The following is a 25,954-nucleotide window of genomic DNA, read 5'->3' on the forward strand; positions in this document are numbered from 1 at the left end:
ATCTTAACTTAGGCAATGGCTTCTTAGATACAACACCAAAGCACAAGCAATAAAAGAGAAGATTGATAAGTAGGACTTCAAAATTTTTAATTTTGTGCTTTTGGGACTTCCCTGGTGGCACAGCGGTTACAACTCCATGCTCGCAATGCAGGGGGCCCAGGTTTGATCCCTGGTCAGGGAACTGGATCCCACATGCATGCCACAACTAAGAGTTTGCATGCCACAAATAAGGAGCCCACGTGCACACTAAGGAGTCCACCTGCCACAACTAAGGAGCCCATATGCCGCAACTAAGACCCGATGCAACCAAATAAATAAATATTTAAAAATAAATAAATAAATAAAATTTTGTGCTTTAAATGACACTATCGAGTAAGTAAAAAGACAACCCACTAATAGGGAGAAAATGTTTGCAAATCATATAGCTATTAAAAAAATTACCATCTATATCATGGACACATAGATGGTATGTTTTTTGTAAGCTCTTACAATAAACTCTTACAACCTGATAATAAAAAGACAATCCAATTAAAAAGTAGGCAAAGGATTTTTGCCTGCTTTTTATTTCTCCAGATATTTCTCCAAGGAAGATATATAAAGAGCCAACAAGCACATAAAAAGATGTTCAACATGATTGGCCATCAAATAAATACAAATTTCCTGTAAACGTAAATTTCCAGGGAAATGTTAAAAAAAAAAGACAAAAATGGGGAATAACAAGTGTTGACGAGGATGTGGAGAAATTGAAACCCTCGTGCATTGCTGGTGGGAATGTAAAATGGTGCAGCCACTATGGAAAGCAGTTTGGCAATTCCTTGGAATATTAAATATTAAACATAGAGTTACCATACGACCCAGCAATTCCACTCCTAGGTATATACTTAATAGAATGGAAAACATATGTTCACACAAAAACATGTACACAAATGTTAACAGCAGCATTATTCATAAGAGCCAAAAATGGGGAATAACACAAATGTATATCCACTGAAGAACGCATAAACAAAATGTGCTTTATCCATTCAATGGAATATTATTCAGCAATATAAAAGAAAGACATACTGATTCATGATACAACATGGATGACTTTTGAGAACTTTATGCTGGGTGAAAGAAGCCAGTCGCAAAAGATCACATATGTTATGATCCCAATTATAAGAAATGTACAGAACAGGCAAAAATACAGACACACAGAGCAGATTAGTGGTGCCTAGATCCGGGATGGGAGGGACAGAGAGAGCGGGGAGTGACTGCTAATACAGAGGGTACAGAGTTTCTTTGAGGTGATGTAAATATTCTAAAATTAGATCATGGTGATGGCTGCGTAACTCTGTGACTATACTGAAAACCATTAAACTGTACACATTCCATGAGTACATTGTATGGCCAGTGAGTTAGGTCTCAATAAAGCTGTTAAAAAAAAAAACACACAAGTCTGAAACAACCCATTTACAAAACGGAATCTTTAGGAATAGAGAAAGTGAAGTGCCATACTGAAAATCAAATACACCAACATGAAGAAAACGGAAGAGGAGGAAGAAGAGGGGAGAAAATAAAAGGAATGATATGACGTGATAACATCAGACAAAGGTTTATTTATCACATTCATTTCTCTTATTGTAGCAAACTATCCAGTTCTGAATATCTGTAAGTAATAAAACAGTTGCAGGACACATAGAAAGTAGTAAGTGAGAGTGATTTTCACATGTGATAATAACTCAGCCTTCAGTAATCACCGGCTTCCGTTTAATTTTTGAATACTCTTGACGGAACATAATTAAAAGCAATATAGAAAAGTTATAATCCCCAAAATGATGACTACAAGAGTTTAGTACCCCAAAGGTTAAGGATAAAAAGTTCTTTTGTTTTTTTTGGTACGCGAGCCTCTCACTGTTGTGGCCTCTCCCGTTGCGGAGCACAGGCTCCGGACGCGCAGGCTCAGTGGCCATGGCTCACGGGCCCAGCCGCTCCGCGGCACATGGGATCTTCCCGGACCGGGGCACGAACCCATGTCCCCTGCATTGGCAGGTGGACTCTCAACCACTGCGCCCCCAGGGAAGCCCTAAAAAGTTCTTTTCTATTATCTTCTTCCTACACTTCCATTTAAATAAGAAGTAGATTTCATTTGACTTTCTGAACCACTGTTAAGGAAGTGACATACACCCATGGCCTACCATTCTGAATCACTGGGAAATCAAAGATGGCTTACCTTTTCTAAGGTACTGAAGGAAGGCCAGGACTGATATCCATATTCAGATACAAATCGAGCTTTGGGGAAAATTTTCCAATTCCAGCAATCACCAACATAGTCATAAAAATGTACGTCACCATAATTCGGGTCGTATGGGTTTTCAGAGAGCCAGCCTTCTGCAGTGGATTCAGCCCCATTTGTAGGACTGGATGTGATAAAAGGACGAGTCTGGTCTCCCTGAGTTCAGAAATAAAATGGTTTAAAAGATAAGCTTTTCACTCAGTAAAGTACAGATCACTTACTTCTTTAAAAGTAGTATCAAGTCCCAGAAATGCCAAGTAGCTGATAGAAAAATAACAGAGCCACTTACCTTCTTCTGCACTTGACAACCACCAGCAGCTTTCTGCTTTTTGCCAACCCTTCACAGCCTTTCATAATGAACTGTAGCTTATTCCTCACAGTAGCTGTTCCTAATTTTTTCAATCATGTCTTAACCTATACTTGACCTTCTACCATCGTGGGTAGTATACTGTCTGGTGCTGAATTTCTCAACCTTGGCACTAGTGACATTTGGGGCCTGGTAACTTTTGGTTTTGTGTGTGTATGCTGGGAGTGGGGGAGGTCCTATACACTCTACTAGATGCCAGTAATACCTACCCACCTGCCACGCCACCCCACAAAAAAAAGTCTACAGACATTGCCAAATGTCCCCTTGTACCTTGGGAACAAAATCACTTCCACCTGAGAAACAAAGGTCTAATGGTTTAGAATGGGCTATTGAGTCAGAGGGACATGAGTTTGAATCTCAAATTAGAACCTTATTGTTTTGGGACAGGTCTAAGCCTCAGTAGTCTTATCTGTAAAATGGAGATAATAATGGTACCTCCTTCATTGGGCTATTGTAAATGGTAAAAAAAAAAAAAAAAAAAATGTGTGGAAGAGATGGCTAAGTGTCCATCAAAATTCATGTTCCCACTTCTGTCCCTGGAAAGCGGCTCGCTAACTATTTGCATCTCTGTGCGGCTACATTCTCATCCTCTTTCCCAGTCTGTAGGCAAAGGCCTAAGAGATGGTGGAGCTGGAAGATGGAAGGAGCCTGGGTCTCTAAAAGGAGGAGAGCTGCCTGCCCATCAGAAGCAACCATTGTGTAGTGTTACTGAGTAAGAAAGAAACGTTTATTATTTAAACCACTGAAACTCTGTGGTTTCTTTGTTACAGTAGCCAATATATAATTACTTAATCTAGTGTCTAGCACACAGGGAGAACTCAAAATGTTTTAATTATTATTATCTCAATTAATGAACTTACTTCCTATTTCAGTGACAAGAATCATTCATTTAGCAAGTATCTGTCAAGTGTTTATTGTGGGTCAGGTTTTTCAGCACTGCTGAGAGAGAGAGAGAGAGACAGACAGACAGACAGACAGAATCTATGGCATCATCCAGTATTAACGCATCAAATCTCTTTTGAGCATTTACTATGCACCAGGCATACAGTTTCTTCTATACACTGGAGGTTCAGCAGGGAACAAGACAGACATGCCGACTGACCTCTTAAAAGAGGAGACTGAAATCTAGTGGTGGAACCAGATGCTGAGCAAGTAATTGTAAGCGTGATGAATGTTTTAAAGGATAAGTACAGGGCTCTTCGGAAATACAAAACATGTAGAAGGCCAATAAGGCCTCTCTGAGAAATAGATTTTCAGAAAATAATTTTCTCAGCTTTTCCCCATTAGGTCTCACTTTTTCTTGGTATAACCACCCATTTTTTTCTCTTCTCATTCCTTTTCTGTCATAGGGGAAAAAAAAAAACCTTATTCTTTTCCTTCGCCAGAGTCTCTGTCTGTCCTCTGGTCATCTTTGGATTTCACTTTGGAATTAAAGCCAATAAATTATCCTCCACTCTTTTAGAAATCTCTCCACTGTCCTTTTCCCTTAGCTTAAGGGCTCCCCGCATCCTAATTTTAAAAAAGTCCCTCGATCCCTTGGAGCCCATCAGATTTCTTGACCACCCATTCCTTCCTCAGCCCCTAACACTCAATTCCTGATCATTCCACTCCACTAAAATTGTTTTTGGTTTTGTTTTTTCATAAACTACCCATGGACTTCTACTTCCCAAATAAAGCAAGAATCCCCACACTCTTCCCTCTCTGGTGAGCAAGAAATGACCTGTTTACCACACACAATTTCTGAAGTTCTCCCCACCCGTGACTGCTTGTTCACTACTCTTTCACATTCTGGTTTCTCCAAACCTTTCTGATAATTCCTTCTCCAGCTCCCCTCTCCACATTCTTAGATGGACGTCACTCTCTTCAGCCTCTCCTGTTCTATACCTTCTCCCAAGGCTGTCCCTCTCACCAATGTTCTGATTACTCCCAGACTGCTTCACCTTCACATTTCTATTTCCAATAACCAGCTCCACATTTCTACCTGGCTTGTCCTGCCCACATCTCAAATCCAATCTTTCAAAGCAGAATTCCTTATTTACTTATCCCAAACTTATTTGACTATGCTTCGTACCTTCATTAAAGGTACCCAAGTAGGAATCATCTCCAATTTCTCCCTCTGTCTCTCTCACCTCCCACACTCAGTTGCTCTGAATCAAATTTTTTTCCATCACCTCATTTCAAGCCCCACTACCTATGACCTATATGACCTTGAGCAATTAATCTTTCCAACCCTCCCATGTCTTATCTCTAAAATAAAGATTATATTTCTCACATGCCAGGGTGCTTGTAAAAATTAAGTAAATCCTACAAAGCACCTATATCATTAATATGTTAGTATATTATAATAATCATATTAGTTAATACAATAATTAGCCTATCAATGCCTGGCATATAATATTCCTAATAACTTGGAATTTTTGGTTATTATATCTGTTTTCCTTGCCTAGAATCTCTCATCCCCCTAATTCTTTGCAAGTAATAATACCAGCAAGAACATGGGTCAGATAAAATTCTTCCCCTCCCCCAAAATGTTCACTAGCTTCCCACTGTCTACTGAATGAAACCCAACTCCATAACATGATTCAAAGTCCTTTTAACATTTGTTTCCAAACTGCCTTTTCTGTCTTTGACTCTCCACACCAATCCATGAGTCCCTTGCTTCAGGCACTGGGCACGGCTTGCTGCTTCCTATATATATACACGTGCTTTCACCTCTTTTCATCTTTACTGACATTGTTTTCCTGGCCTAAAATACCTACAGAACAATCCTTTGCCTCAAATTCTATTCCGCCTTTAAGGCTTGAATGTCACCTTTTAATTAAAAGCCTTCCCAGATCCTGCCAGTTAAAATGAATGGCTCTTCCACATAGCTGCCAACACTTTGGAACTACATTTTTCATAGCACTTCTTTCACTCTGCCCTGTAGAGCTGGTATTTCTTTCCACGTTACCTCCTGGGAGCAGACTATAAGCTCCGTGAGGATAACAGTTTCCCCATAGCATCGGGAATGAGGCTTTGCTCCTAGTAATATTCAACAAATTGTGGTTGAATTTTAAAATATTGAAAAGCATGGTAAGATTATGGGTAATCAAATTTTAAACAATATTCTATTATAACGGCTTTGAAGTAGAATTGGAGAAGGCTGATCAACTGGCCTTAATCAATCAAGCTTGATTGGTTTCCCTCCATTATTCCAGATTCTTGAATAATTTGGTAAGTTGAGCCAATCAGTAAAATTACTAATGAGTCTCTGCCTAAAAATGTCCACCCATGATGATGCACTATGATTCCTTTCCATTTTTGTATCATTTCCACTTGAGGCTTGATTTTTAGTCTCAAATCTCACAGATGATTTCTTCCTAGATCATGACCTTAAATGCTTATTTGGACAAAGAGATACGTAAGATAGACAAAGAGATACGTAAGATAAACCAAGAGACTGACTATTTTTAAAAAGCATGAAGTGCAAAAGAAAACTGATCATTTCATTTAGTGTGTGGATAGATCAAGTTATGGTCCTTTTCCTTCAATGCCTTATGCTTTGATATAAATAACAACAATATGATTACATAGCACTTAATCCTGTCCATCTTGAAAACCACTGGCAAACATCAATTACTGCTCACAAACTCATTTTAAAAAACATAGATTCCCTTGGGAAATTCCCTGGCAGTCCAGTGGTTAAGACCCAGTGCTTCCACTGCTGTGGACCCCGGTTTGATCCCTCATTGGGGAGCTAAGATCCTGCAAGCTGTGTGATGCAGGAAAATAAATAAATAAAGCAGTTGTCCTTGTTCAAGATGGCAACATAATTATCTTCAAAAAAAAAAAAGATAGTTTTAAAATTAATTAATTAATTAAAATTTAAAAAAATAAAAAACATAGATCCTTCATAAGAAGGCATCACATTTCCATTTCAAAGATGGATAAGAAGTGATATACAGAAAATAATTTTTTATAAGTTCAAAAATGTAGTGTTAAAATTAGAGATTAAAGTTTGAAAGTATCTGAAGACCTATCTTGTTGAGTGAAACCAACAAGGATGATAATGATGATTAGCATTAAGTAAAAGTCTACTATGTGCCAGAGTCTGTGGCATGTACCTTCCATCCTTTATCTCACTTAATCCAAATAACATCTCTTAAGAGCTGTTAACCCTTGGCAAAATGGAGGTGAAGTAATTTGCCCAAGAATATATAGAGAGTAAGTGGTCTAGCCAGGATTTGGAGTCATGAGCTCTTAACCACTAAGCTATGAAACAAAAATCCTCAGATATTAAAGTCCAGTTCCTAAATCCATCAGATATGAAAAACATAATACCAATATGGTGAGTAACCAGATTATAAGTGTTCTGTAAATATTAATTAAAGCTTATACCATCACATTTTGCGAACAGAAAAATTTTTCATGACATATGACTTAGCATAACAGATAAGCAAAAAATTTGAACCTATGTTTTTCATAAATTCTCACTGAAGTTTCCTCACATAAATGGAATAATGCCATCATCTGGGTACATTTGAGTGCCAAAGTCACATACCATTCTTTTTAAAATATCTCTCTTCAAATTGCTTCAAGGATGTACTTCAAATATTTAAAACATCTAATTACAGATACAAAATTATAAAGATAGATTATTAAATCACATGTTAAACATTAAAGTTTTTAAAAAGCCAGATCTTTTGAAGCCATTACCACAAAAACAAACATGATGCTTCCTCTTCCTGCAAAAGAAATCCAGTTTATATTAAAATAAAGTATGTATTCATGTAGTAAATACAAGTATAATATGCCTATTAAACAAATAGTGGTGGAAAGAGAACCACCATAAAGGAAGGGCTCTAAGGTGAAGTTGGCAACAAGCTCTTTCCTAACCCTTTGCCTCTATATCACATGCCAAGATATTCATATATGATATATATCAAATTTTACTTTAGCATGTACAATTATAGAATTTTAGAAGTAGTATGTCACTCAGACTAAAATTGAAGGAATGGAAAAGGATATTCCATGCAACTGGAACCCCAAAGAAAGCTGGTGTAGCTATATTTATATCAGACAAATAGACTTTAGAATGAAGACTGTAGGGCTTCCCTGGTGGCGCGGTGGTTGAGAGTCTGCCTGCCGATGCAGGGGACATGGGTTCGTGCCCCGGTCTGGGAAGATCGCACGTGCCTCAGAGCAGCTGGACCCGTGAGCCATGGCCCATAGGAGACTGAACCAGACCTACCTGCTAGTGTTGGAGGGTCACCTGCAGAGGCAGGGGGTGGCTGTGGCTCACTACAGGGACAAGGACACTAGCAGCAGAAGTTCTAGGAAGTACTCCCTGGCGTGAGCCCTCCCAGAGTCCACCATTACCCCACTAAAGAGCCTGTCGGTGTCAGTGCTGGGTCGCCTCAGGTCAACCAACCAACAGGGAGGAAACCAGCCCCACCCATCAGCAGAAAAGCAGGTTAAAGTTTTACTGAGCTCTGCCCACCAGGGCAACACCCAACTCTATCCACCACCAGTCCCTCCCATCAGGAAGCTTGCACAAGCGTCTTAGATAGCCTCGTCCACCAGAGGGCAGACAGCAGAAGCAAGAAGAACTACAGTCCTGCAGCCTGTGGAACATAAACCACATTCACAGAAAGACAGACAAGATGAAAAGGCAGAGGGCTATGTACCAGATGAAGGAACAAGATAAAACCCCAGAGAAACAACTAAATGAAGTGGAGATAGGCAAACTTCCAGAAAAAGAATTCAGAAAAATGATAGTGAAGATGATCCAGGACCTCAGAAAAAGAATGGAGGCAAAGATCGAGAAGATGCAAGAAATGTCTCACAAGGACTTTGAAGAATTAAAGAACAAACACCTAGAAGAACTAAAGGACAAAACAGAGATGAACAACACAATAACTGAAATGAAAAATATACTAGAAGGAATCAATAGCAGAATAACTGAGGCAGAAGAATGGATAAGTGACTTGGAAGACAGAACGGTGGAATTCACTGCTGTGGAAAAGAATAAAGACAAAAGAATGAAAAGAAATGAAGACAGCCTAAGAGACCTCTGGGACAACATTTAACACACCAACATTCACATTATAGGGGTTCCAGAAGGAGAAGAGAGACAGAAAAGGACCTGAGAAAATATTTGAAAAGATTATAGTTGAAAACTTCCCTAACATGGGAAAGGAACTAGCCACCCAAGTCCAGGAAGCACAGAGAGTCCCAGGAGGATAAACCCAAGGAGAAACACGCCGAGACACACAGTAATCAAATTGACAAAAATTGAAGACAAAGAAAAATTATTAAAAGCAACAAGGGGAAAATGATAAATAACGTACAAGGGAACTCCCATAAGGTTAACAGCTGATTTCTCAGCAGAAACTCTACAAGCCAGAAGGGAGTGGCACCATATATTTACAGTGATGAAAGGGAAGAACCTATAACCAAGATTACTCTACCCAGCAAGGATCTCAGATTTGATGGAGAAATCAAAAGCTTTACAGACAAGCAAAAGCTAAGAGAATTCAGCACCACCAAACCAGCTCAAAAGCAAATGCTAAAGGAACTTCTCTAAGTGGGAAACACAAGAGAATAAAAGGACCTACAAAAACAAACCCAAAACAATTAAGAAAATTGTAATAGGAACATACATATTGATAATTACCTTAAATGTGAATGGATTAAGTGCTCCAAACAAAAGACATAGGCTTGCTGAATGGATATAAAAACAAGACCTATATATATGCTATCTACAAGAGACCCACTTCAGACCTAGGGACACATACAGACTGAAAGTGGGGGAACGGAAAAAGATATTCCATGCCAATGGAAATCAAAAGAAAGCTGGAGTAGCAATACTCATATTGACGAAATAGACTTTAAAATAAAGACTGTAACAAGAGACAAGGAAGGACAGTACATATTGATCAAGGGATCAATCCAAGAAGAAGATATAACAATTATAAATATCTATGCACCCAACATAGGAGCACCTCAATACATAAGGCAAATGATAACAGTTGTAAAAGAGGAAATCAACAGTAACACAATAATAGTGGGGGACTTTAACACCCCATTCATACCAATGGACAGATCATCAAGACAGAAAATTAATAAGGAAACACAAACTTTAAACGACACAATAGACCAGATAGATTTGATATTTATAGGACATTCCATCCAAAAACAGCAGATTACACTTTCGTCTCAAATGCACATGGAACATTCTCCAGGATAGATCACATCTTGGGTCACAAATCAAGCCTCAGTAAATTTAAGAAAATTGAAATCACATCAAGCATCTTTTCTGACCACAATTCTAGGAGATTAGAAATGAATTACAGGGAAAAAAACATAAAGCACACAAACACATGGAGGCTAAACAATATGTTACTAAATAATCAAGAGGTCGCTGAAGAAAGCAAAGAGGATATCAAAAAATACCTAGAGACAAATGACGACAAAATCACAACGATCCAAAAGCTATGAGATGCAGCAAAAGTACTTCTAAGAGGGAAGTTTATAGCAATACAATCCTACCTCAAGAAACAAGAAAAATCTCAAATAAACAATCTAACCTCATATATAAAGGAACTAGAGAAAAAAAGAATAAACAAAACCCAAAGTTAGTAGAAGGAAAGAAACCATTATGATCAGAGTAGAAATAAATGAAATAGAAACAAAGAAAACAATAGCAAAGATCAATAAAACTAAAAGCTGGTTCTTTGAAAAGATAAACAAAATTGATAAACCTTTAGCCAGATTCATCAAGAAAAAGAGGGAGAAGACTCACATCAATAAAATTATAAATATAAAAGGAGAAGTTACAACAGACACCGCAGAAATACAAAGTGTTATAAAAGAATAGTACAAGGAACTCTATGCCAATAAAATGGACAACCTGGAAGAAATGGACAAATTCTTAGAAGGATGTAACCTTCCAAGACTGAACCATGAAGAAATAGAAAATAAGAAAAGACCAATCACAAGTAATGAAATTGAAACTGTGATTAAAAATCTTCCAACAAACAAAAGTCCAGGACCAGATGGCTTCACAGGTGAATTCTATCAAACATTTAGAGAAGAGCTAACACCCACCTTTCTCAAACTCTTCCAAAAAACTGCAGAGGAAGGAACACTCCCAAATTCATGCTATGAGGTCACCATCACCCTGATACCAAAACCAGACAAAGATACTACAAGAAAAGAAAATTACAGACCAATATCACTGATGGATATAGATGCAAAAATCCTCAACAAAATACTAGCAAACAGAATCCAACAACACATTAAAAGGATCACACACCATGATCAAGTGGGATGTATCCCAGGGATGCAAGGATTCTTCAACATATGCAAATCAATCAGTGTGATACACCATATTAACAAATTGAAGAATAAAAACCATATGATCATCTCAATAGACGCAGAAAAAGCTTTTGACAAAATTCAACACCCATTTATGATAAAAACTCTCCAGAAAGTGGGCATAGAGGGAAGCTACCTCAACATAATAAAGGCGATATACAACAAACCCACAGCAAACATCATTCTCAGTTGTGAAAAGCTGAAAGCATTTCCTCTAAGATCAGGAACGAGACAAGGATGTCCACTCTCACCACTATTATTCAATAACGTTTTGGAAGTCCTAGCCATGGCAATCAGAGAGGAAAAAGAAGTAAAAGGAATACAAATTGGAAAAGAAGAAGTAAAACTGTCACTGTTTGCAGATGACATGATACTATACATAGAGAATCCTAAAGATGCCACCAGAAAACTACGAGAGTTAATCAATGAATTTGGTAAAGTTGCAGGATACAAAATTAATGCACAGAAATCTCCTGCATTCCTATACACTAACAACAAAAGATCAGAAAGGGAAATTAAGGAAACAATCCCATTCACCATTGCAACAAACAGAATAAAATACCTAGCAATAAACCTACATAAGGAGGTAAAGACCTGTACTCAGAAAACTATAAGACACTGATGAAAGAAATCAAAGATGGCACAAACAGATGGAGAGATATACCAAGTTCTTGGATTGGAAGAATCAATATTGTGAAAATGACTATACTACCCAAAGCAATCTACAGTTTCAATGCAATCCCTATCAAATTACCAATGGCATTTTTCACAGAACTAGAACAAAAAATTTTACAATTTGTATGGAGATACAAAAGACTCCGAATAGCCAAAGCAATCTTGAGAAAGAAAAATGGAGCTGGAGGAATCAGACTCCCTGACTTCAGACTACACTACAAAACTACAGTAATCAAGACAATATGGTACTGGCACACAAACAGAAATATAATCAATGGAAACGGATAGAAAGCCCAGAGATAAACCCATGAATCTATGGTCAACTCATCTATGACAAATGAGGCAAGGATATGTAATGGAGAAAAGACAGTCTCTTCAATAAGTGGTGCTGGGAACACTGGACAGCTATATGTAAAAGAATGAAATTAGAACACCCCCTAACACCATACACAAAAATAAACTCAAGATGGATGAAAGACCTAAATGTAAGACCGGACACTAAAAAACTCTTAGAGGAAAACATAGGAAGAACACTCTATGACATAAATCACAGCAAGACCTTTTTTGACCCACCTCCTAGAGTAATGGAAATAAAAGCAGAAATAAACAAATGGGACCTAATGCAGCTTAAAAGCTTTTTCACAGTAAAGGAAACTATAAACAAGATGAAAAGACAACCCTCAGAATGGGAGAAAATAATTGAAAACAAATGAACAGACAAAGGATTAATCTCCAAAATATACAAATAGCTCATGCAGCTCAATATCAAAAAAACAAACAACTCAATCCAAAAATGGGTGGAAGACCTAAATAGACATTTCTACAAAGAAGATATACAGACGGCCAAGAGGCAAATGAAAAGCTGCTCAACACCACTAATAGAGAAATGCAAATCGAAACTACAATGAGGTATCACCTCACACCAGTTAGAGTGGACATCATCAGAAAATCTACAAACAACAAATGCTGGAGAGGGTGTGGAGAAAACCCTCTTGTACTGCTGGGAATGTAAATTGATACAGCCACTATGGAGAACAGTATAGGGGTTCCTTCAAAAACTACAAATAGAATTACTGTTTGATCCAGAAATCCTGGGCACATATCCAGACACAACTATAATTCAAAAAGACACATGCAACCCTATAGCCAAGACATGGAAACAACCTAAACGTCCATCAACAGATAAATGGATAAAGAAGATGTGGTATAGATATACAATGGAATACTACTCAGCCATAAAAAAGAATGAAATAATGCCATTTGCAGCAACATGGACACAACCAGAGATTATCATACTAAGTGAAGTAAGTCAGAAAGCGAAAGACAAATACCATTATGTTATCACTTAAATGTAGTATCTAATACAAATGAACCTATCTACAAAACAGAAACAGAATCAAGGACATAGAGAACAGACTTGTGGTTGCCAAGGGGAAGGGGGGTGGGGGAGGGGTGGACTGGGAGTTTGAGGTTAGCAGATGCAAACTATTATATATAGGATGGATAAACAACAAGGTCCTACTGTATAGCACAGGGAACTATATTCAACATCCTATGATAAACCATAAAGGAAAAATATTAAAAAAAGAATGTGTATATATGTATAACTGAATCACTTTGCTGTAGAGCAGAAATTAATACAACATTGTAAATCAGCTATACTTCAATGAAAAAATAAATTAAAATAAAATCTATGCCCCGCAAAGGCACTAGGCCCAGACAGACTGTTACATGGAATTTGTCTCAATAAAACAAATAATCTCTATTTTATTCCTAGATATTAAAAAGGAAAAGGCCCCTAACTCATTCTGCGAGGTGAGCACAAACACATACACACCAAATGCTACAAGCTGGCTTCTATGGGCCAAATCTTTCTTGCCAATTATGTTTAGATAGCATTTTTTAATGCTGAATATAAATGTTATGAGACCCAACATCCATTCTCCTATTACCACAGTCCCCTATTCTCTCTTTGTGAACCTCATCTACTCCACTTGACTCAACTTTTTAAAACAAATTTGGCTCCTCTGGGCATTTGAGTTTACAATTCTTACCACATACCAATTTCACTTGTGAATATGAAACTTTAAATTCTACCAAAATCTTAGCAAATCAAATCTAGTAGAGCAAAAGAACAAGGCATTATAACTAAACAGAGCTTAGATTACAACTAGCTTATCATTAGAAAATTAATTCACAGTAGTCAGTATATTAATATATTAAAGAACCAAAAAATGGGGGAAAAAAGAAGTGGTATATCAATGAATCATTTAATACAGAGATTCTCAGGCTTTGCGGATCCGTGGATGGGCTCCAAAGAGTCCATGACAACTTGCAATTCTAAGCACAATATTGGTATATGGGTGGCGAGTTTCACAGACACATTAATTCTCAAAGAAGTCCACAATTCATGAATCCTTTCATGTGTGGCAGCATTATAATAGACTACTCTGAATTAAAATGATACTGCTGAAGGCCACGCTAAAAACAGGACAGAAGAATATACAATATCAATATTCATACTGATCCATTTTTAAGACAGATTCTTAAATTCGACTTCATTAAAAAGCATGACAGGCGTACAATTGTTACTACAAATTGAAGGTTTCTGGTAACCCTGCATCAAGCAAGTCTATCAGTGCCATTTCCAACAGCATTTGCTCATTCTGTATCTGTGTCACATTTTGGTAATTTATGCAGTAATTCAAATTTTTAACTATTATACTTGTTATGGTGATCTGTAATCAGTGATCTTTGATATTATTATTGTAATTGTTTTGTGGCGCCACAAAGCCATCCATATAAGATGGCAAACTTAATCCATACGTGTTGTGTGTGTTCTGACTGCTCCACTAACCAACCATTCCCCCATCTCCCTCCCTCCAGACCTCCCTGTTCCCTGAGACACACAGTATTGAAAGTAGGCCAATTTCGTGTTCAAGTGAAAGGAAGAGTACGGGTCTCTCATTTAAAGCAAAAGCTAGAAATGATTAAGCTTAGCGAGGAAGGCACGTCAAAACCCAAGAAAAGCCCAAAGCGAGGCCTCTTTCACCAGGCAGTTAGCCAAGTTGTGAATGCAAAGGAAAAATTCTTGAAAAAAATAGGAAGTGCTACTCCAGTGAACACATGAAGGATAAGAAAGCAAAACAGCCTTATTGCTGATACGGAGAAGTCCTGGATAGAAGATCAAAACAGCCACAGACTCTCTTAAGCCAAAGCCTATTCCAGAGCAGGGCCCTAACTCTCTTCACTTCTATGAAGGCTGAGAGAGGTGAGGAAGCTGCAGAAGAAATGTTTGAAGCCAGCAGAGGTTGGTTCATGAGATTTAAGGAAAGACGCCGTCTCCGTAACATCAAAGAGCAAAGTGAAGCAGCAAGTGCTGACGTAGAAGCTGCAGCAAGTTATCTAGAAGATCTAGCTAAGATCATTTAAAAAGGGGGCTACACTCAACAACAGACTTTCAACGTAGGAAACAGCCTTCTATTGGAAGAAGACACCATCTAGGGCTTTCACAGCTAAGGAGAAATGAATGCCTGGCTTCAAAGCTTCACAGGACAAGCTGACTCTCTTGTTAAGGGCTACTGTACTTGGCTTTAAGTTGCTCATTTAGCAATATGCTGATTTACCATTCTGAAAATCTGAGGACCCTGAAAGATGATGCTCAATCTACTCTGCCTGTCTCTATCAACGGCACAACAAAGCCTATATGACAGCACAGCTGTTTACAGCATGGTTTGCTGAATATTTTAAAACCACTGTTGAGACCTATTGCTCAGAAAAAAGAGATTTCTTTCAAAATAGGACTGCTCATTGGCAACACACCTGGTTACCCGAGAGCTCTGATGGAGATGTACAACAAGATTAACGATGTTTTCATGCCTCCTAACACAACATCCATTCTGCAGCCGTGGATCAAGGAGTAATTTTGACTTTCAAGTGTTATTATTTAAGAAATACACTTTGTAAGGCTATAGCTAGAAATTCCTCTACTGGATCTGGGCAAATTCAACTGAAAACCTTTTGGAAAGGATTCACCATTCTAGATACCATGAAGAACATTCATGATTCATGGGAAGAGGTCAAAGTATCAACATGCACAGGAGTTTGGAAGAAGTTGATTCCAGCCCTCATGGATGACTTGAGGGGTTCAAGACTCCAGTGGAGGAAGAAACAGCAGGTGTGGTGGAAATAGCAAGAGAACCAGAATTAGAAGTGGAGCCTGAAGATGTGACAGAATTGCTTCAATCTCATGATAAAACCTGAACAGATAAGGAGTTGCTTCCTACAGTTGAGCAAACAAAAGGGTTTCTTGAGATGGAATCTACTCCTGGTGAAGATGCTGTAAAGACTGTTGAAATGGTAACAAAGAATTGAGAACATCACATAAATTTAGTTGATAAAGCAACGGCAGAGTTTCAGAGAATTGACTCCAGTTTTGAAAGAAGTTTTACTGTGGGTAAAATGCTATCAAACAGCCTTGCCTGCTACAGAAAAACAGCTCCTAAAAGGAAGAGTCGATCGATGTGGCAAACTTGGTCGCTGTCTCATTTTGAGAAATTCCCACGGCCACCCCAGCCCTCAGCAGCCACCACCCTGATCAGTCGGCAGCATCAACATCGAGGCACAGCCCTCTAGCAGCAAAGAAATTATGACTCGCTGAAGGCTCAGATAATGATTAGCAATTTTTACCAATGAAGTATTTTTTAAATTAAGGTAGGTACATTGTTTTTTAAGACATAATGCTATTGTACACTTAATAGACTACAGTATAGTGTAAACATAACTTTTCTATGCACTGGGAAACCAAAAATTCATGTGACTAGCTTTATCGCAATATTCTCTCTATTGTGGTATCTGGAACTGAACCTGCAACATCTCCAAGGTATGTCTGAACTTACTTCGAAGACGATCCTTCGGATGGTTTTCACATACAGTGTCACATAATCATCGATGTAGGTAGACAGGTTGCTGGACTGTATATCATACCAATTCAACACCAGCGCTGCTTCATTTTCATTATTTCCACTCCATGTGATGACGGAGGGATGAGATTTCAGTCTCCTGACCTAAAATTGAAGAAAACATAAAATAATTTTCAAATGCTCAACATAAGAGAGCTCAGAGCTGTAATTACTCATAAAGTTATAGCCACTGTCTTTCTGCACATGTATTTTTACGTGCCAGGAACTCATCAGAAAATGAGCAGTAATGTTACATGGGGGAAGACATTTTAAGAAAGCACTGAGCTTCTTTTTATCTAGATTTTATAAACATTGAGAAAACAGGGTTCCTCTTCTCGCCATATAACTAAAGAAAATGTAATCCCTTTCATTAAAAGAGAAAAATAAATCAACCTCATCGTTATCTGACTTGCCACAAAAAGGTTCTAAGAAATACAAAAGGCAGGAGACGTTACATTACAGGGCTTAGCTTGTCAAGAGCAAGTTGGAGTTTTCTGTGAAGAAACAAACGAGGCAGAACAAACACTACTGCTGACAGAGGGACTGAAGTTCCCACACAGTTTCCACCAAGATCAGAAAACCAGGACAGTTAGAGAGGGTTTTAAAAGCAAGTGAGTACCAGAGACACTCTGAAAGTTAAGGACAAATATATGGAATATTCTAAAGGAAAAAAGATTAGGACATCAAGAGGCTGTCCCCTGAAATAACTATCAGTGTCCTGTCTTAAGAAATCAACTGGACTTCCCTGGTGGCACAGTGGTTAAGAATCCGCCTGCCAATGCAGGAGACACGGGTTCAAGCCCTGGTCCGGGAAGATCCCACATGCTGCGGAGTAACTGGGCCCGTGCGACAAAATTACTGAGCCTGTGCTCTACAGCCCGCGAGCCACAACTACATGTAAGTCACTGAATATATCTAAACATAGAAGAAGAAATTAGGGAATCTGAAAATCCTGCCTGCCTTAAGAGTTGAGGTCTGAGTGGACTGGGCTCACTGCCAGCCCTACATAAAGGTGAAAGGATCCAGTTCTTCTGACACACTGGAAGATGTAGCCCAACAGAAGAAGGCAATTAAACCTCTTTGCCAACAACAGAGTGAGTCAACGGTCAAGAGAAATTCTTTTCAAACATGTTTTAGCAATATAACCTCATTGGTATTTATAGCTTCTCTTGCACTATAATGGATGATTACGTGATGGAGCCCAGCTGATGTTCTCTCCGTGGTCTCCATTCAATATGCTAAGTAACCCATACATGAAGTAGAGATGCAGTAAGAATATCTTAAAGAGATATATCTCATTAAAAAAATTAAAGTCTTGTGTTTTTTCTTAACCAGTCTTATAAACAGTATTTCCTTATTTGCCTCTGTATATGCCCACGTAAGTGAGGGCTGTGACCAACTGTGACAGGCATGTTTATGGTACTGATGAAAACACAAATACAGATACTGAAGAGACAAAAAGCTTCAGTGACTCTGTGCTACACACACCCTTCGAATTGACCTAGAATTTTCTGGTGAGCTTTACTTTAAAATTTTAATAAACTCTGCATTAAAAAGTTCTCCTCTTTAAAATATATAAAAGAACTGAAAACACATAGATATCACACTTTACTTGTGTGAAAGAAAATTAAAAATAAAACTGACATGTTTACAACCTACATAACTATAATTAATATTTTAAAAGTTATTCATTCGTCCATCCATCTATACATCTGAGGAATAATACAGCCAGATCATGGGGACATACAGGGAGGAACACGCCCTAGGCCTCAGGGATATTATAATTTTGATGCAGTGACAAAATATTGAAAACGTAATTTCAAGTGTGATGTATGTCACAAAGGGAAAATGACCTAATCTAGACTTGCAGACATAGAAAGCTTTTTCCCAGAGAGTCATGCCCAAGGTGAGATGGGCCAGAAAAACATGAGTGAGGTGGTCCACAGGAGAGGGTAATAGAGAAGGCGCTCCGGGGCACAGAGAGTACGGGGAAAATGGCGCTTGATGAGGCTGGAGAGGGAGGCTGAGACAGGATGGTGCATGGTGAGGACCTTTAATTTTATCTGGAGGGCTCTGAGCAAGGGATGATTCAATGTTCATTTTCTAAACTTCAGAAAACTACAGAAAACAAATTATGACATGGTGAACTATTATAAGGCAATCACACTTATAACACACAATCCAGCTAAAGAAAGAAAACTTTACCAAGCACCCCAGAAGCCCTCATGTACCCCTTCCTAATCGTAGCCCCTCCTTCCTTCCAAAAGTAACCACTATCTTGAATGTTATAATAATCTTTTTTTTTCATTTCTTTTGGGTTTTCACACAAAAATACATTCACAGACACTCTAATTACGAACTCGTGGATTTTAACATACTTGATGGATTTCAATCCACTGACATTCTTATCCTTATTGAATTTCAAGTTGTCCCACTTTTGGTTGGTCAGTCTCATCAAAGTTCTTTTAACATATCTTTGATAGCTTCCTTGTTATTGGTATGTCAAAATATTTCAGGATCATCTAGTATATTTCCTGTCCCAGACTTGGTATCAGCCATTTCTCTAAGAACCCTTCTCTTAGTGGGATTATTTCAATATAAGAATGCTCAATATGACTAGGTTGTTCACTGTTTCTAGGTCTTTTCAGCAGACAGAGCTAGGATATAATCACTTCTTTGCATTCATAGATCTATAAATATAAAAGTGTTTATATGTGGAATGTAAAAGAAATCAAGGAGTCAAGAATCACTTAAAATTTTTGACCTGAGAAATTCAAACACTGGCATCACCATTTATTGAGGTGGGGAAAACTGCAAGAAAAGCAAGTCTGGGGAAGGTAATATAAGTTTGGTTTGGACATGTTACATTTGAGATTCCTATTAGACCTCCAAGTCGAGGCACCAAGTAGGCAGCTGGATAATAAGAATGAGGAATTCAGCAGATAAGTCAGGGCCAGGAATAAATCTGACAGTCATCAGCCAATAGGAAGAGTTAAAGTCATGAGACTGGGTGGAATCGCCTAGGTAGTCCATTACCTGACTGATTTTTTTCATGGGATTTAGTAAAGAGAACAACAAAAAGAAACAAGGAGAAGAAACTAAACACAACACTGTAAGTCAACTATATTTAAATAAAATTTTTTTAAAAAGAAGAAACAAGGAGAGGTTTAACAAAAGGCAGAACTAACTCTTAAGCCTTTACTTCTACTTGAAATGGTAATAACATACCTGGTAAGCAACTTCTGCTCTCACTGAATCCATGAAATCCTGATCAGTTGGGTAAAGCGCACAGGCAAACATAAAATCCTGCCATACCTATCAAATCAAATAAAAGGCAATATAGCACTTCCATAGGTTTTACTGCACAGAAAGAAATTCTTCAAACTTTGGGCATTATCTTTCATGCAAATGAAAAATCAACTTAGCCCGATGCATGTGATCATTTGAGCATCACAAAGCATGAGGCACTGAGAAAGGCACTCACAGACTCTCTGGAACTATAGGGAAACCTGAGAAGAGAAAATGTTAGGCAGGCAGAAAAGAAAAAGAAGAAAAGGGAATTCAAATAATGAAACAGCGCTTGTGCTGAGGGGAATATGAAATTCAGTAAGAAGCTTTCTCCCAACCCCTCCTCACTCCTGATTCACTCTGATTTTCACCAGGAATTTGGTACTGAGTGATGGCCCAGACTGTTAAGAAACATATTTTGTTTATAAAGGAATTAACTTCATGGCCAAAAGGATTACTACATGGACAGTTTAGAAATGAAACCACTTAAGTGCATTGCTAGGGAGGCCATTACGACGCAGTAGTTGGCCTGACTCAGAACTTCAGTTCCACCACATACCCACTGTGTGAGTTTGGGCTAGTTAACTTCTCCACGTGTCAGTTTTCCTACCTGTAAAATGGGGATAGAGAACAACAGTAACTACCTCATAGAGTGGGCATGAAGCTAAAATAAAATAATAGCTGCAGAGCACTGAGAACAACGCCTGGAATATTACAGAATATTGTCACATCACCATGACCATGAGCATTGTCAATATTATTAAAATTACTACTCTGCTATGAAGTGCTTTATATTTTAGAACTGTAATACTAGAACTAAAAGACTATATTTCCTTTGCTTAACCCTCACCAATGCAAACTATGTTCAGAGTACTTAATGACAATATTAAGCACAGCTATTAAAATTTAATTTTATCATTTTTCTTCTCTCTAGGTCTTGTTAGATCTCCTTAAAGTTAAAACTTTTTAATATTTTATTTTATGTTCTATGCTTACCCTCCTATCACAAAGATAATTACAAAGAAAATATAGATATATGCTTAGATATAACCAATATGCAGAATGTCTATCATTTAAAATAATTATGATATTCACTATCAACTATGGCTCAGGGTTTGCGAGATGCCATTTATTCCTTTGCAGAAAAGTGGAACATCATTCCTGGCTCTGAGAAAAGAAGGAATGGGCTATGATATCACTTATACGTGGGATCTAAAAGATGACACAAATGAATTTATTTATGAGACAGAAACACAGACATAGAAAACAAACTTATGATTATCAAAGGGGAAGGAGCTGGGAAAGGATAAATTAGGAGTTTGGGATTAGCAGATACAAACTACTATATATAAAATAGATAAACAACAAGGTCCTACTGTATAGCATAGGGAACTATATTCAATATCCTGTAATAAACCATAAAGGAAAAGAATATGCATATATATGTATAACTCAATCACTTCACTGTACACCTGAAACTAGCATAACATTGTAAATCAACTACACTTCAATGAAAAAAAAAAACACAAAGGAATAGGCAATATCACCCACTCAGAACACTGGAGGTCAAACTGAGGATACAGTAACAAATCAACAAAGAAAATAATGAGCTGTCAATTACTCACCATTATTCCTAGTTCATCACAGAGTTCATAGAATTCATCCTGCTCATAAATTCCTCCTCCCCAAACCCGGAGAGCATTCATGTTAGCATCCACAACAGACTGCAAAAGGAGCCGTAATCTACAGAAGAAGTTTTAAAAACAAATGCCAATTTGAAACCTTGGGGATGTTAAAAGAAAATAAATAAATAAATAAAACCACATTGTGGTTGATAAACACATTTCAAATAGCTGTTAGAAGGACACATTTTTAAATTATGATGGTTTGGATACAACCCTAAGTGAAGAAAGGGAGACGAAATTATATACACATTAACTGTAACCACATTAAATAAACAAACCTACAGAAAAATTATGGGTGAAATCTTTTCTCTGCCTTCCAAATTTCAGTCATGCTATTACACTATTTCTAAAACTAAATTTTTGTTTGTTTTCCTTTTGTTTTTTCTATATGTATTTTTTGAATATCTTTATTGGGATATAAATGCTTCACAATGTTGTGTTAGTTTCTGTTGTACAACAAAGTGAATCAGCTATAAGTATACATATATTCCCATATCCCCTCCCTCTTGAGCCTCCCTCCCACCCTCCCTATCCCACCCCTCTAGGTCAACACAAAGCATTGAGCTGATTTCCCGGTGCTATGCAGCTGCTTCCCACTAGCTATTTTACATTGGGTAGTGTATATATGTCAATGCTACTCTCCCACTTCATCCCAGCTTGCCCTTCACCCCCTGTGTCCTCAAGTCAGTTCTCTACGTCTGCGTCTTTATTCCTGCCCTGCCACTAGGTTCATCAATACCGTTTCTTTAGATTCCATATATGTGCATTAGCATACAGTATTTGTTTTTCTCTTTCTGAATTACTTCACTCTGTATGACAGACTCTAGGTCCATCCACCTCATTACAAATAACTCAATTTTGTTCCTTTTTATGGCTGAGTAATATTCCATTGTATATATGTGCCACATCTTCTTCATCCATTCATCTGTCGATGGACACTTAGGTTGCTTCCATGTCCTGGCTATTGTAAACAGAGCTGCAATGGATATTGTGGTACACGACTCTTTTTGAATTACGGTTTTCTCAGGGTATGTGCTCAGTAGTGGGATTGCTGGGTCATATGGTAGTTCTATTTGTAGTTTTTTAAGGAACCTCCATACTGTTTTCCATAGTGGCTGTAACAATTTACATTCCCACCAACAGTGCAAGAGGGTTCCCTTTTCTCCACACCCTCTCCAGCATTTATTGTTTGTAGATTTTTTGATGATGGCCATTCTGACTGGTGTGAGGTGATACCTCATTGTAGTTTTGATTTGCATTTCTCTAATGATCAGGAATGTTGAGCATCCTTCCATATGTTTGTTGGCAATCTGTATGTCTTCTTTGGAGAAATGTCTATTTAGGTCTTCTGCCCATTTTTGGATTGGGTTGTTTGCTTTTTTGATATTGAGCTGCATGAGCTGCTTGTAAATTTTGGAGATTAATCCTTGTCAGTTGCTTCATTTGCAAATATTTTCTCCCATTCTGAGGGTTGTCTTTTCGTGTTGTTCATGGTCTCCTTTGTTGTGCAAAAGCTTTTAAGTTTCATTAGGTCCCATTTGTTTATTTTTGTTTTTATTTCCATTTCTCTAGGAGAAATAGGAGATTTCCATTTCTCTAGGAGAAATAGGAGATTTCTCCTAGGAGAAATAGGAGATTTCCATTTCTCTAGGGTCAACAAGGATCTTGCTGTGATTTATGTCATAGAGTGTTCTGCCTATGTTTTCCTCTAAGAGTTTTACAGTGTCTGGCTTACGTTTAGGTCTTTAATCCGTTTTGAGTTTATTTTTGTGTATGCTGTTAGGAAGTGTTCTAATTTCATTTTTTACATGTCCAGTTTTCCCAGCATCACTTATTGAAGAGACTGTCTTTTCTCCATTGTATATTCTTGCCTCCTTTGTCAGAGATAAGGTGACCATATGTGCATGGGTTTATCTCTGGTCTTTCTATCCATTTCCATTGATCTATATTTCTGTTTTTGTGCCAGTATCATACTGTCTTGATTACTGTAGCTTTATAGTATAGTCTGAAGTCAGGGAGCCTGATTCCTCCAGCTCCATTTTTCTTTCTCAAGATTGCTTTGGCTATTCGGGGTCTTATGTGTTTCCATACAAACTGTAAAATTTTTTGTCCTAGTTCTGTGAAAAATACCATTGGTAATTTGATAGGGATTGCACTGAATAGAACTACCATATGACCCAGCAATCCCACTACTGGGCATATATCCTGAGAAAACCATAATTCAAAAAGATACATGTACCACAATGTTCATTGCAACACTTATTTACAATTGCCAGGACATGGAAGCAACCTAAATGCCCGTAACAGATGAATGGATAAAGAAGATGTGGCACATATGTACAATGGAATGTTATTTTCTGCATCTATTGAGATGATTATATAGTTTTTATCCTTCAGTTTGTTAATATGGTGTATCACATTGACTGATTTGCATATGTTGAAGAATCCTTGCATTCCTGGGATAAACCCCACTTGATCATGGTGTATCATCCTTTTAATGGGTTGTTGGGTTCTGTTTGCTAGTATTTTGTTGAGGATTTTTGCATCTATGTTCATCAGTGATACTGGCCTGTAATTTTCTTTCCTTGCGACATCTTTGTCTGGTTTTGGTATCAGGGTGATGTTGGCCTCATAGAATGAGTTTGGGAGCGTTCCTCCCTCTGCTATATTTTGGAAGAGTTTGAGGATAGGTGTTAGCTCTTCTCTAAATGTTTGACAGAATTTGCCTGTGAAGCCATCTAGCCCTGGGCTTTTATTTGTTGGAATATTGTTAATCACAGTTTCAATTTCATTACTTCTGATTGGTCTGTTCATGTTTTCTATTTCTTCGTGTTTCAGTCTTCGAAGGTTGTCCTTTTCTAAGAATTTGTCCATTTAATCCAGGTTGTCCATTTTATTGGCATAGAGTTGGTTGTAGTAGTCTATGACACTTTGTATTTTGGCAGTGTCAGTTGTTACTTCTCCTTTTTCATTTCTAACTCTGTTGGTTTGAGCCTTCTCCCTTTTTTTCCTGATGAGCCTGGCTAATGGTTTATCAATTTTGTTTATCTTCTCAAAGAACCAGCATTTAGTTTTATTGATATTTGTTATTGTTTCCTTCATTTCTTTTTCCTTTATTTCTGATCTGATCTTTATGATTTCTTTCCTTCTGCTAACTTTGGGGTTTTTTTGTTTTTCTCTAATTGCTTTAGGTATAAGGTTGGTTGTTTATTTGAGATTTTTCTTATTTCTTGAGGTAGGACTGTATTGCTATAAACTTCCCTCTTAGAACTTCTTTTGCTGCATCCCATAGGTTTTGGGTCATCGTGTTTTCATTATCATTTGTTTCTAGGTACTTTTGATTTCCTCTTTGATTTCTTTAGTGATCTCTTGGTTATTTAGTAGCGTATTGTTTAGCCTCCATGCGTTTGTATTTTTTATAGTTCTTTTTCTGTCATTGATATCTAGTCTCATAATGTTGTGGTCAGAAAAGATTCTTGATATGATTTCAATTTTCTTAAATTTACTGAGGCTTGATTTGTGACCCCAAATGTGATCTATCCTGCAGAATGTTCCGTGTGCAGTTGAGAAGAAAGTGTACTCTGTTGTTTTTGGATGGAATGTCCTATAAATAGCAATTAAGTCCATCTGATCTAATGTGTTATTTAAAGCTTGTGTTTCCTTGTTTATTTTCATTTTGGACGATCTGTCCATTGGTGTAAGTGGGGTGTTAAAGTCGCCCTACTATTACTGTGTTATTGTTGATTTCCCCTTTTATGGCTGTTAGCATTTGCCTTATGTATTGAGGTGCTCCTATGTTGGATGCATAGATATTTACAATTGTTATACCTTCTTCTTGGATTGATCCCTTGATCATATAGTGTCCTTCATTGTCTCTTATAGTAGTTTTTATTTTAAAGTCTATTTTGTCTGATATGAGTATTGCTACTCCAGCTTTCTTTTTATTCCTATTTGCATGTAATGTCTTTTTCCATCCCCTCACTTTCAGTCTGTATGTGTCCCTAGGTCTGAAGTTGGTCTCTAGTAGACAGCATATATACGGATCTTGTTTTCGTATCCATTCAGCCAGTCTGTGTCTTTTCGTTGGGGCATTTAATCCATTTACATTTAAGGTAATTATTGATATGCATATTCCTATTACCATTTTCGTAATTGTTTGGGGTTTGTTTTTGTAGGTCTTTTCCTTCTCTTGTGTTTCCTGCCTGGAGAAGTTCCTTTAGCATTTGTTGTAAAGCTGGTTGGTGATGCTGAATTCTCTTAACTTTTGCTTGTCTGTAAAGCTTTGATTTCTATGTCAAATCTGAATGAGATCCTTGCTGGGTAGAGTAATCTTGGTTGTAGGTTCTTC

At 37.7% G+C, this 25,954-nt stretch overlaps 1 protein-coding gene across 1 annotated transcript in view; it reads right to left on the reverse strand.

The window, feature by feature from the left end:
• MANBA (mannosidase beta) overlaps nt 1-25,954 on the reverse strand; it is a 117,575-nt gene that overhangs the window by 42,823 nt on the left and 48,798 nt on the right. Inside the window, exons 9-12 of the mRNA XM_065877569.1 lie at nt 21,547-21,664; nt 19,862-19,948; nt 16,571-16,738; nt 2,210-2,428 (exon numbers count right to left, since the gene is read on the reverse strand). Coding sequence (XP_065733641.1) covers nt 2,210-2,428; nt 16,571-16,738; nt 19,862-19,948; nt 21,547-21,664 — 592 coding nt within the window. The remainder of the gene's footprint in view (nt 1-2,209; nt 2,429-16,570; nt 16,739-19,861; nt 19,949-21,546; nt 21,665-25,954) is intronic.

Source organism: Phocoena phocoena, chromosome 5 (genome assembly GCF_963924675.1).
Source record: "Phocoena phocoena chromosome 5, mPhoPho1.1, whole genome shotgun sequence".
NCBI classification, from domain to species: Eukaryota; Metazoa; Chordata; class Mammalia; order Artiodactyla; family Phocoenidae; genus Phocoena; species Phocoena phocoena.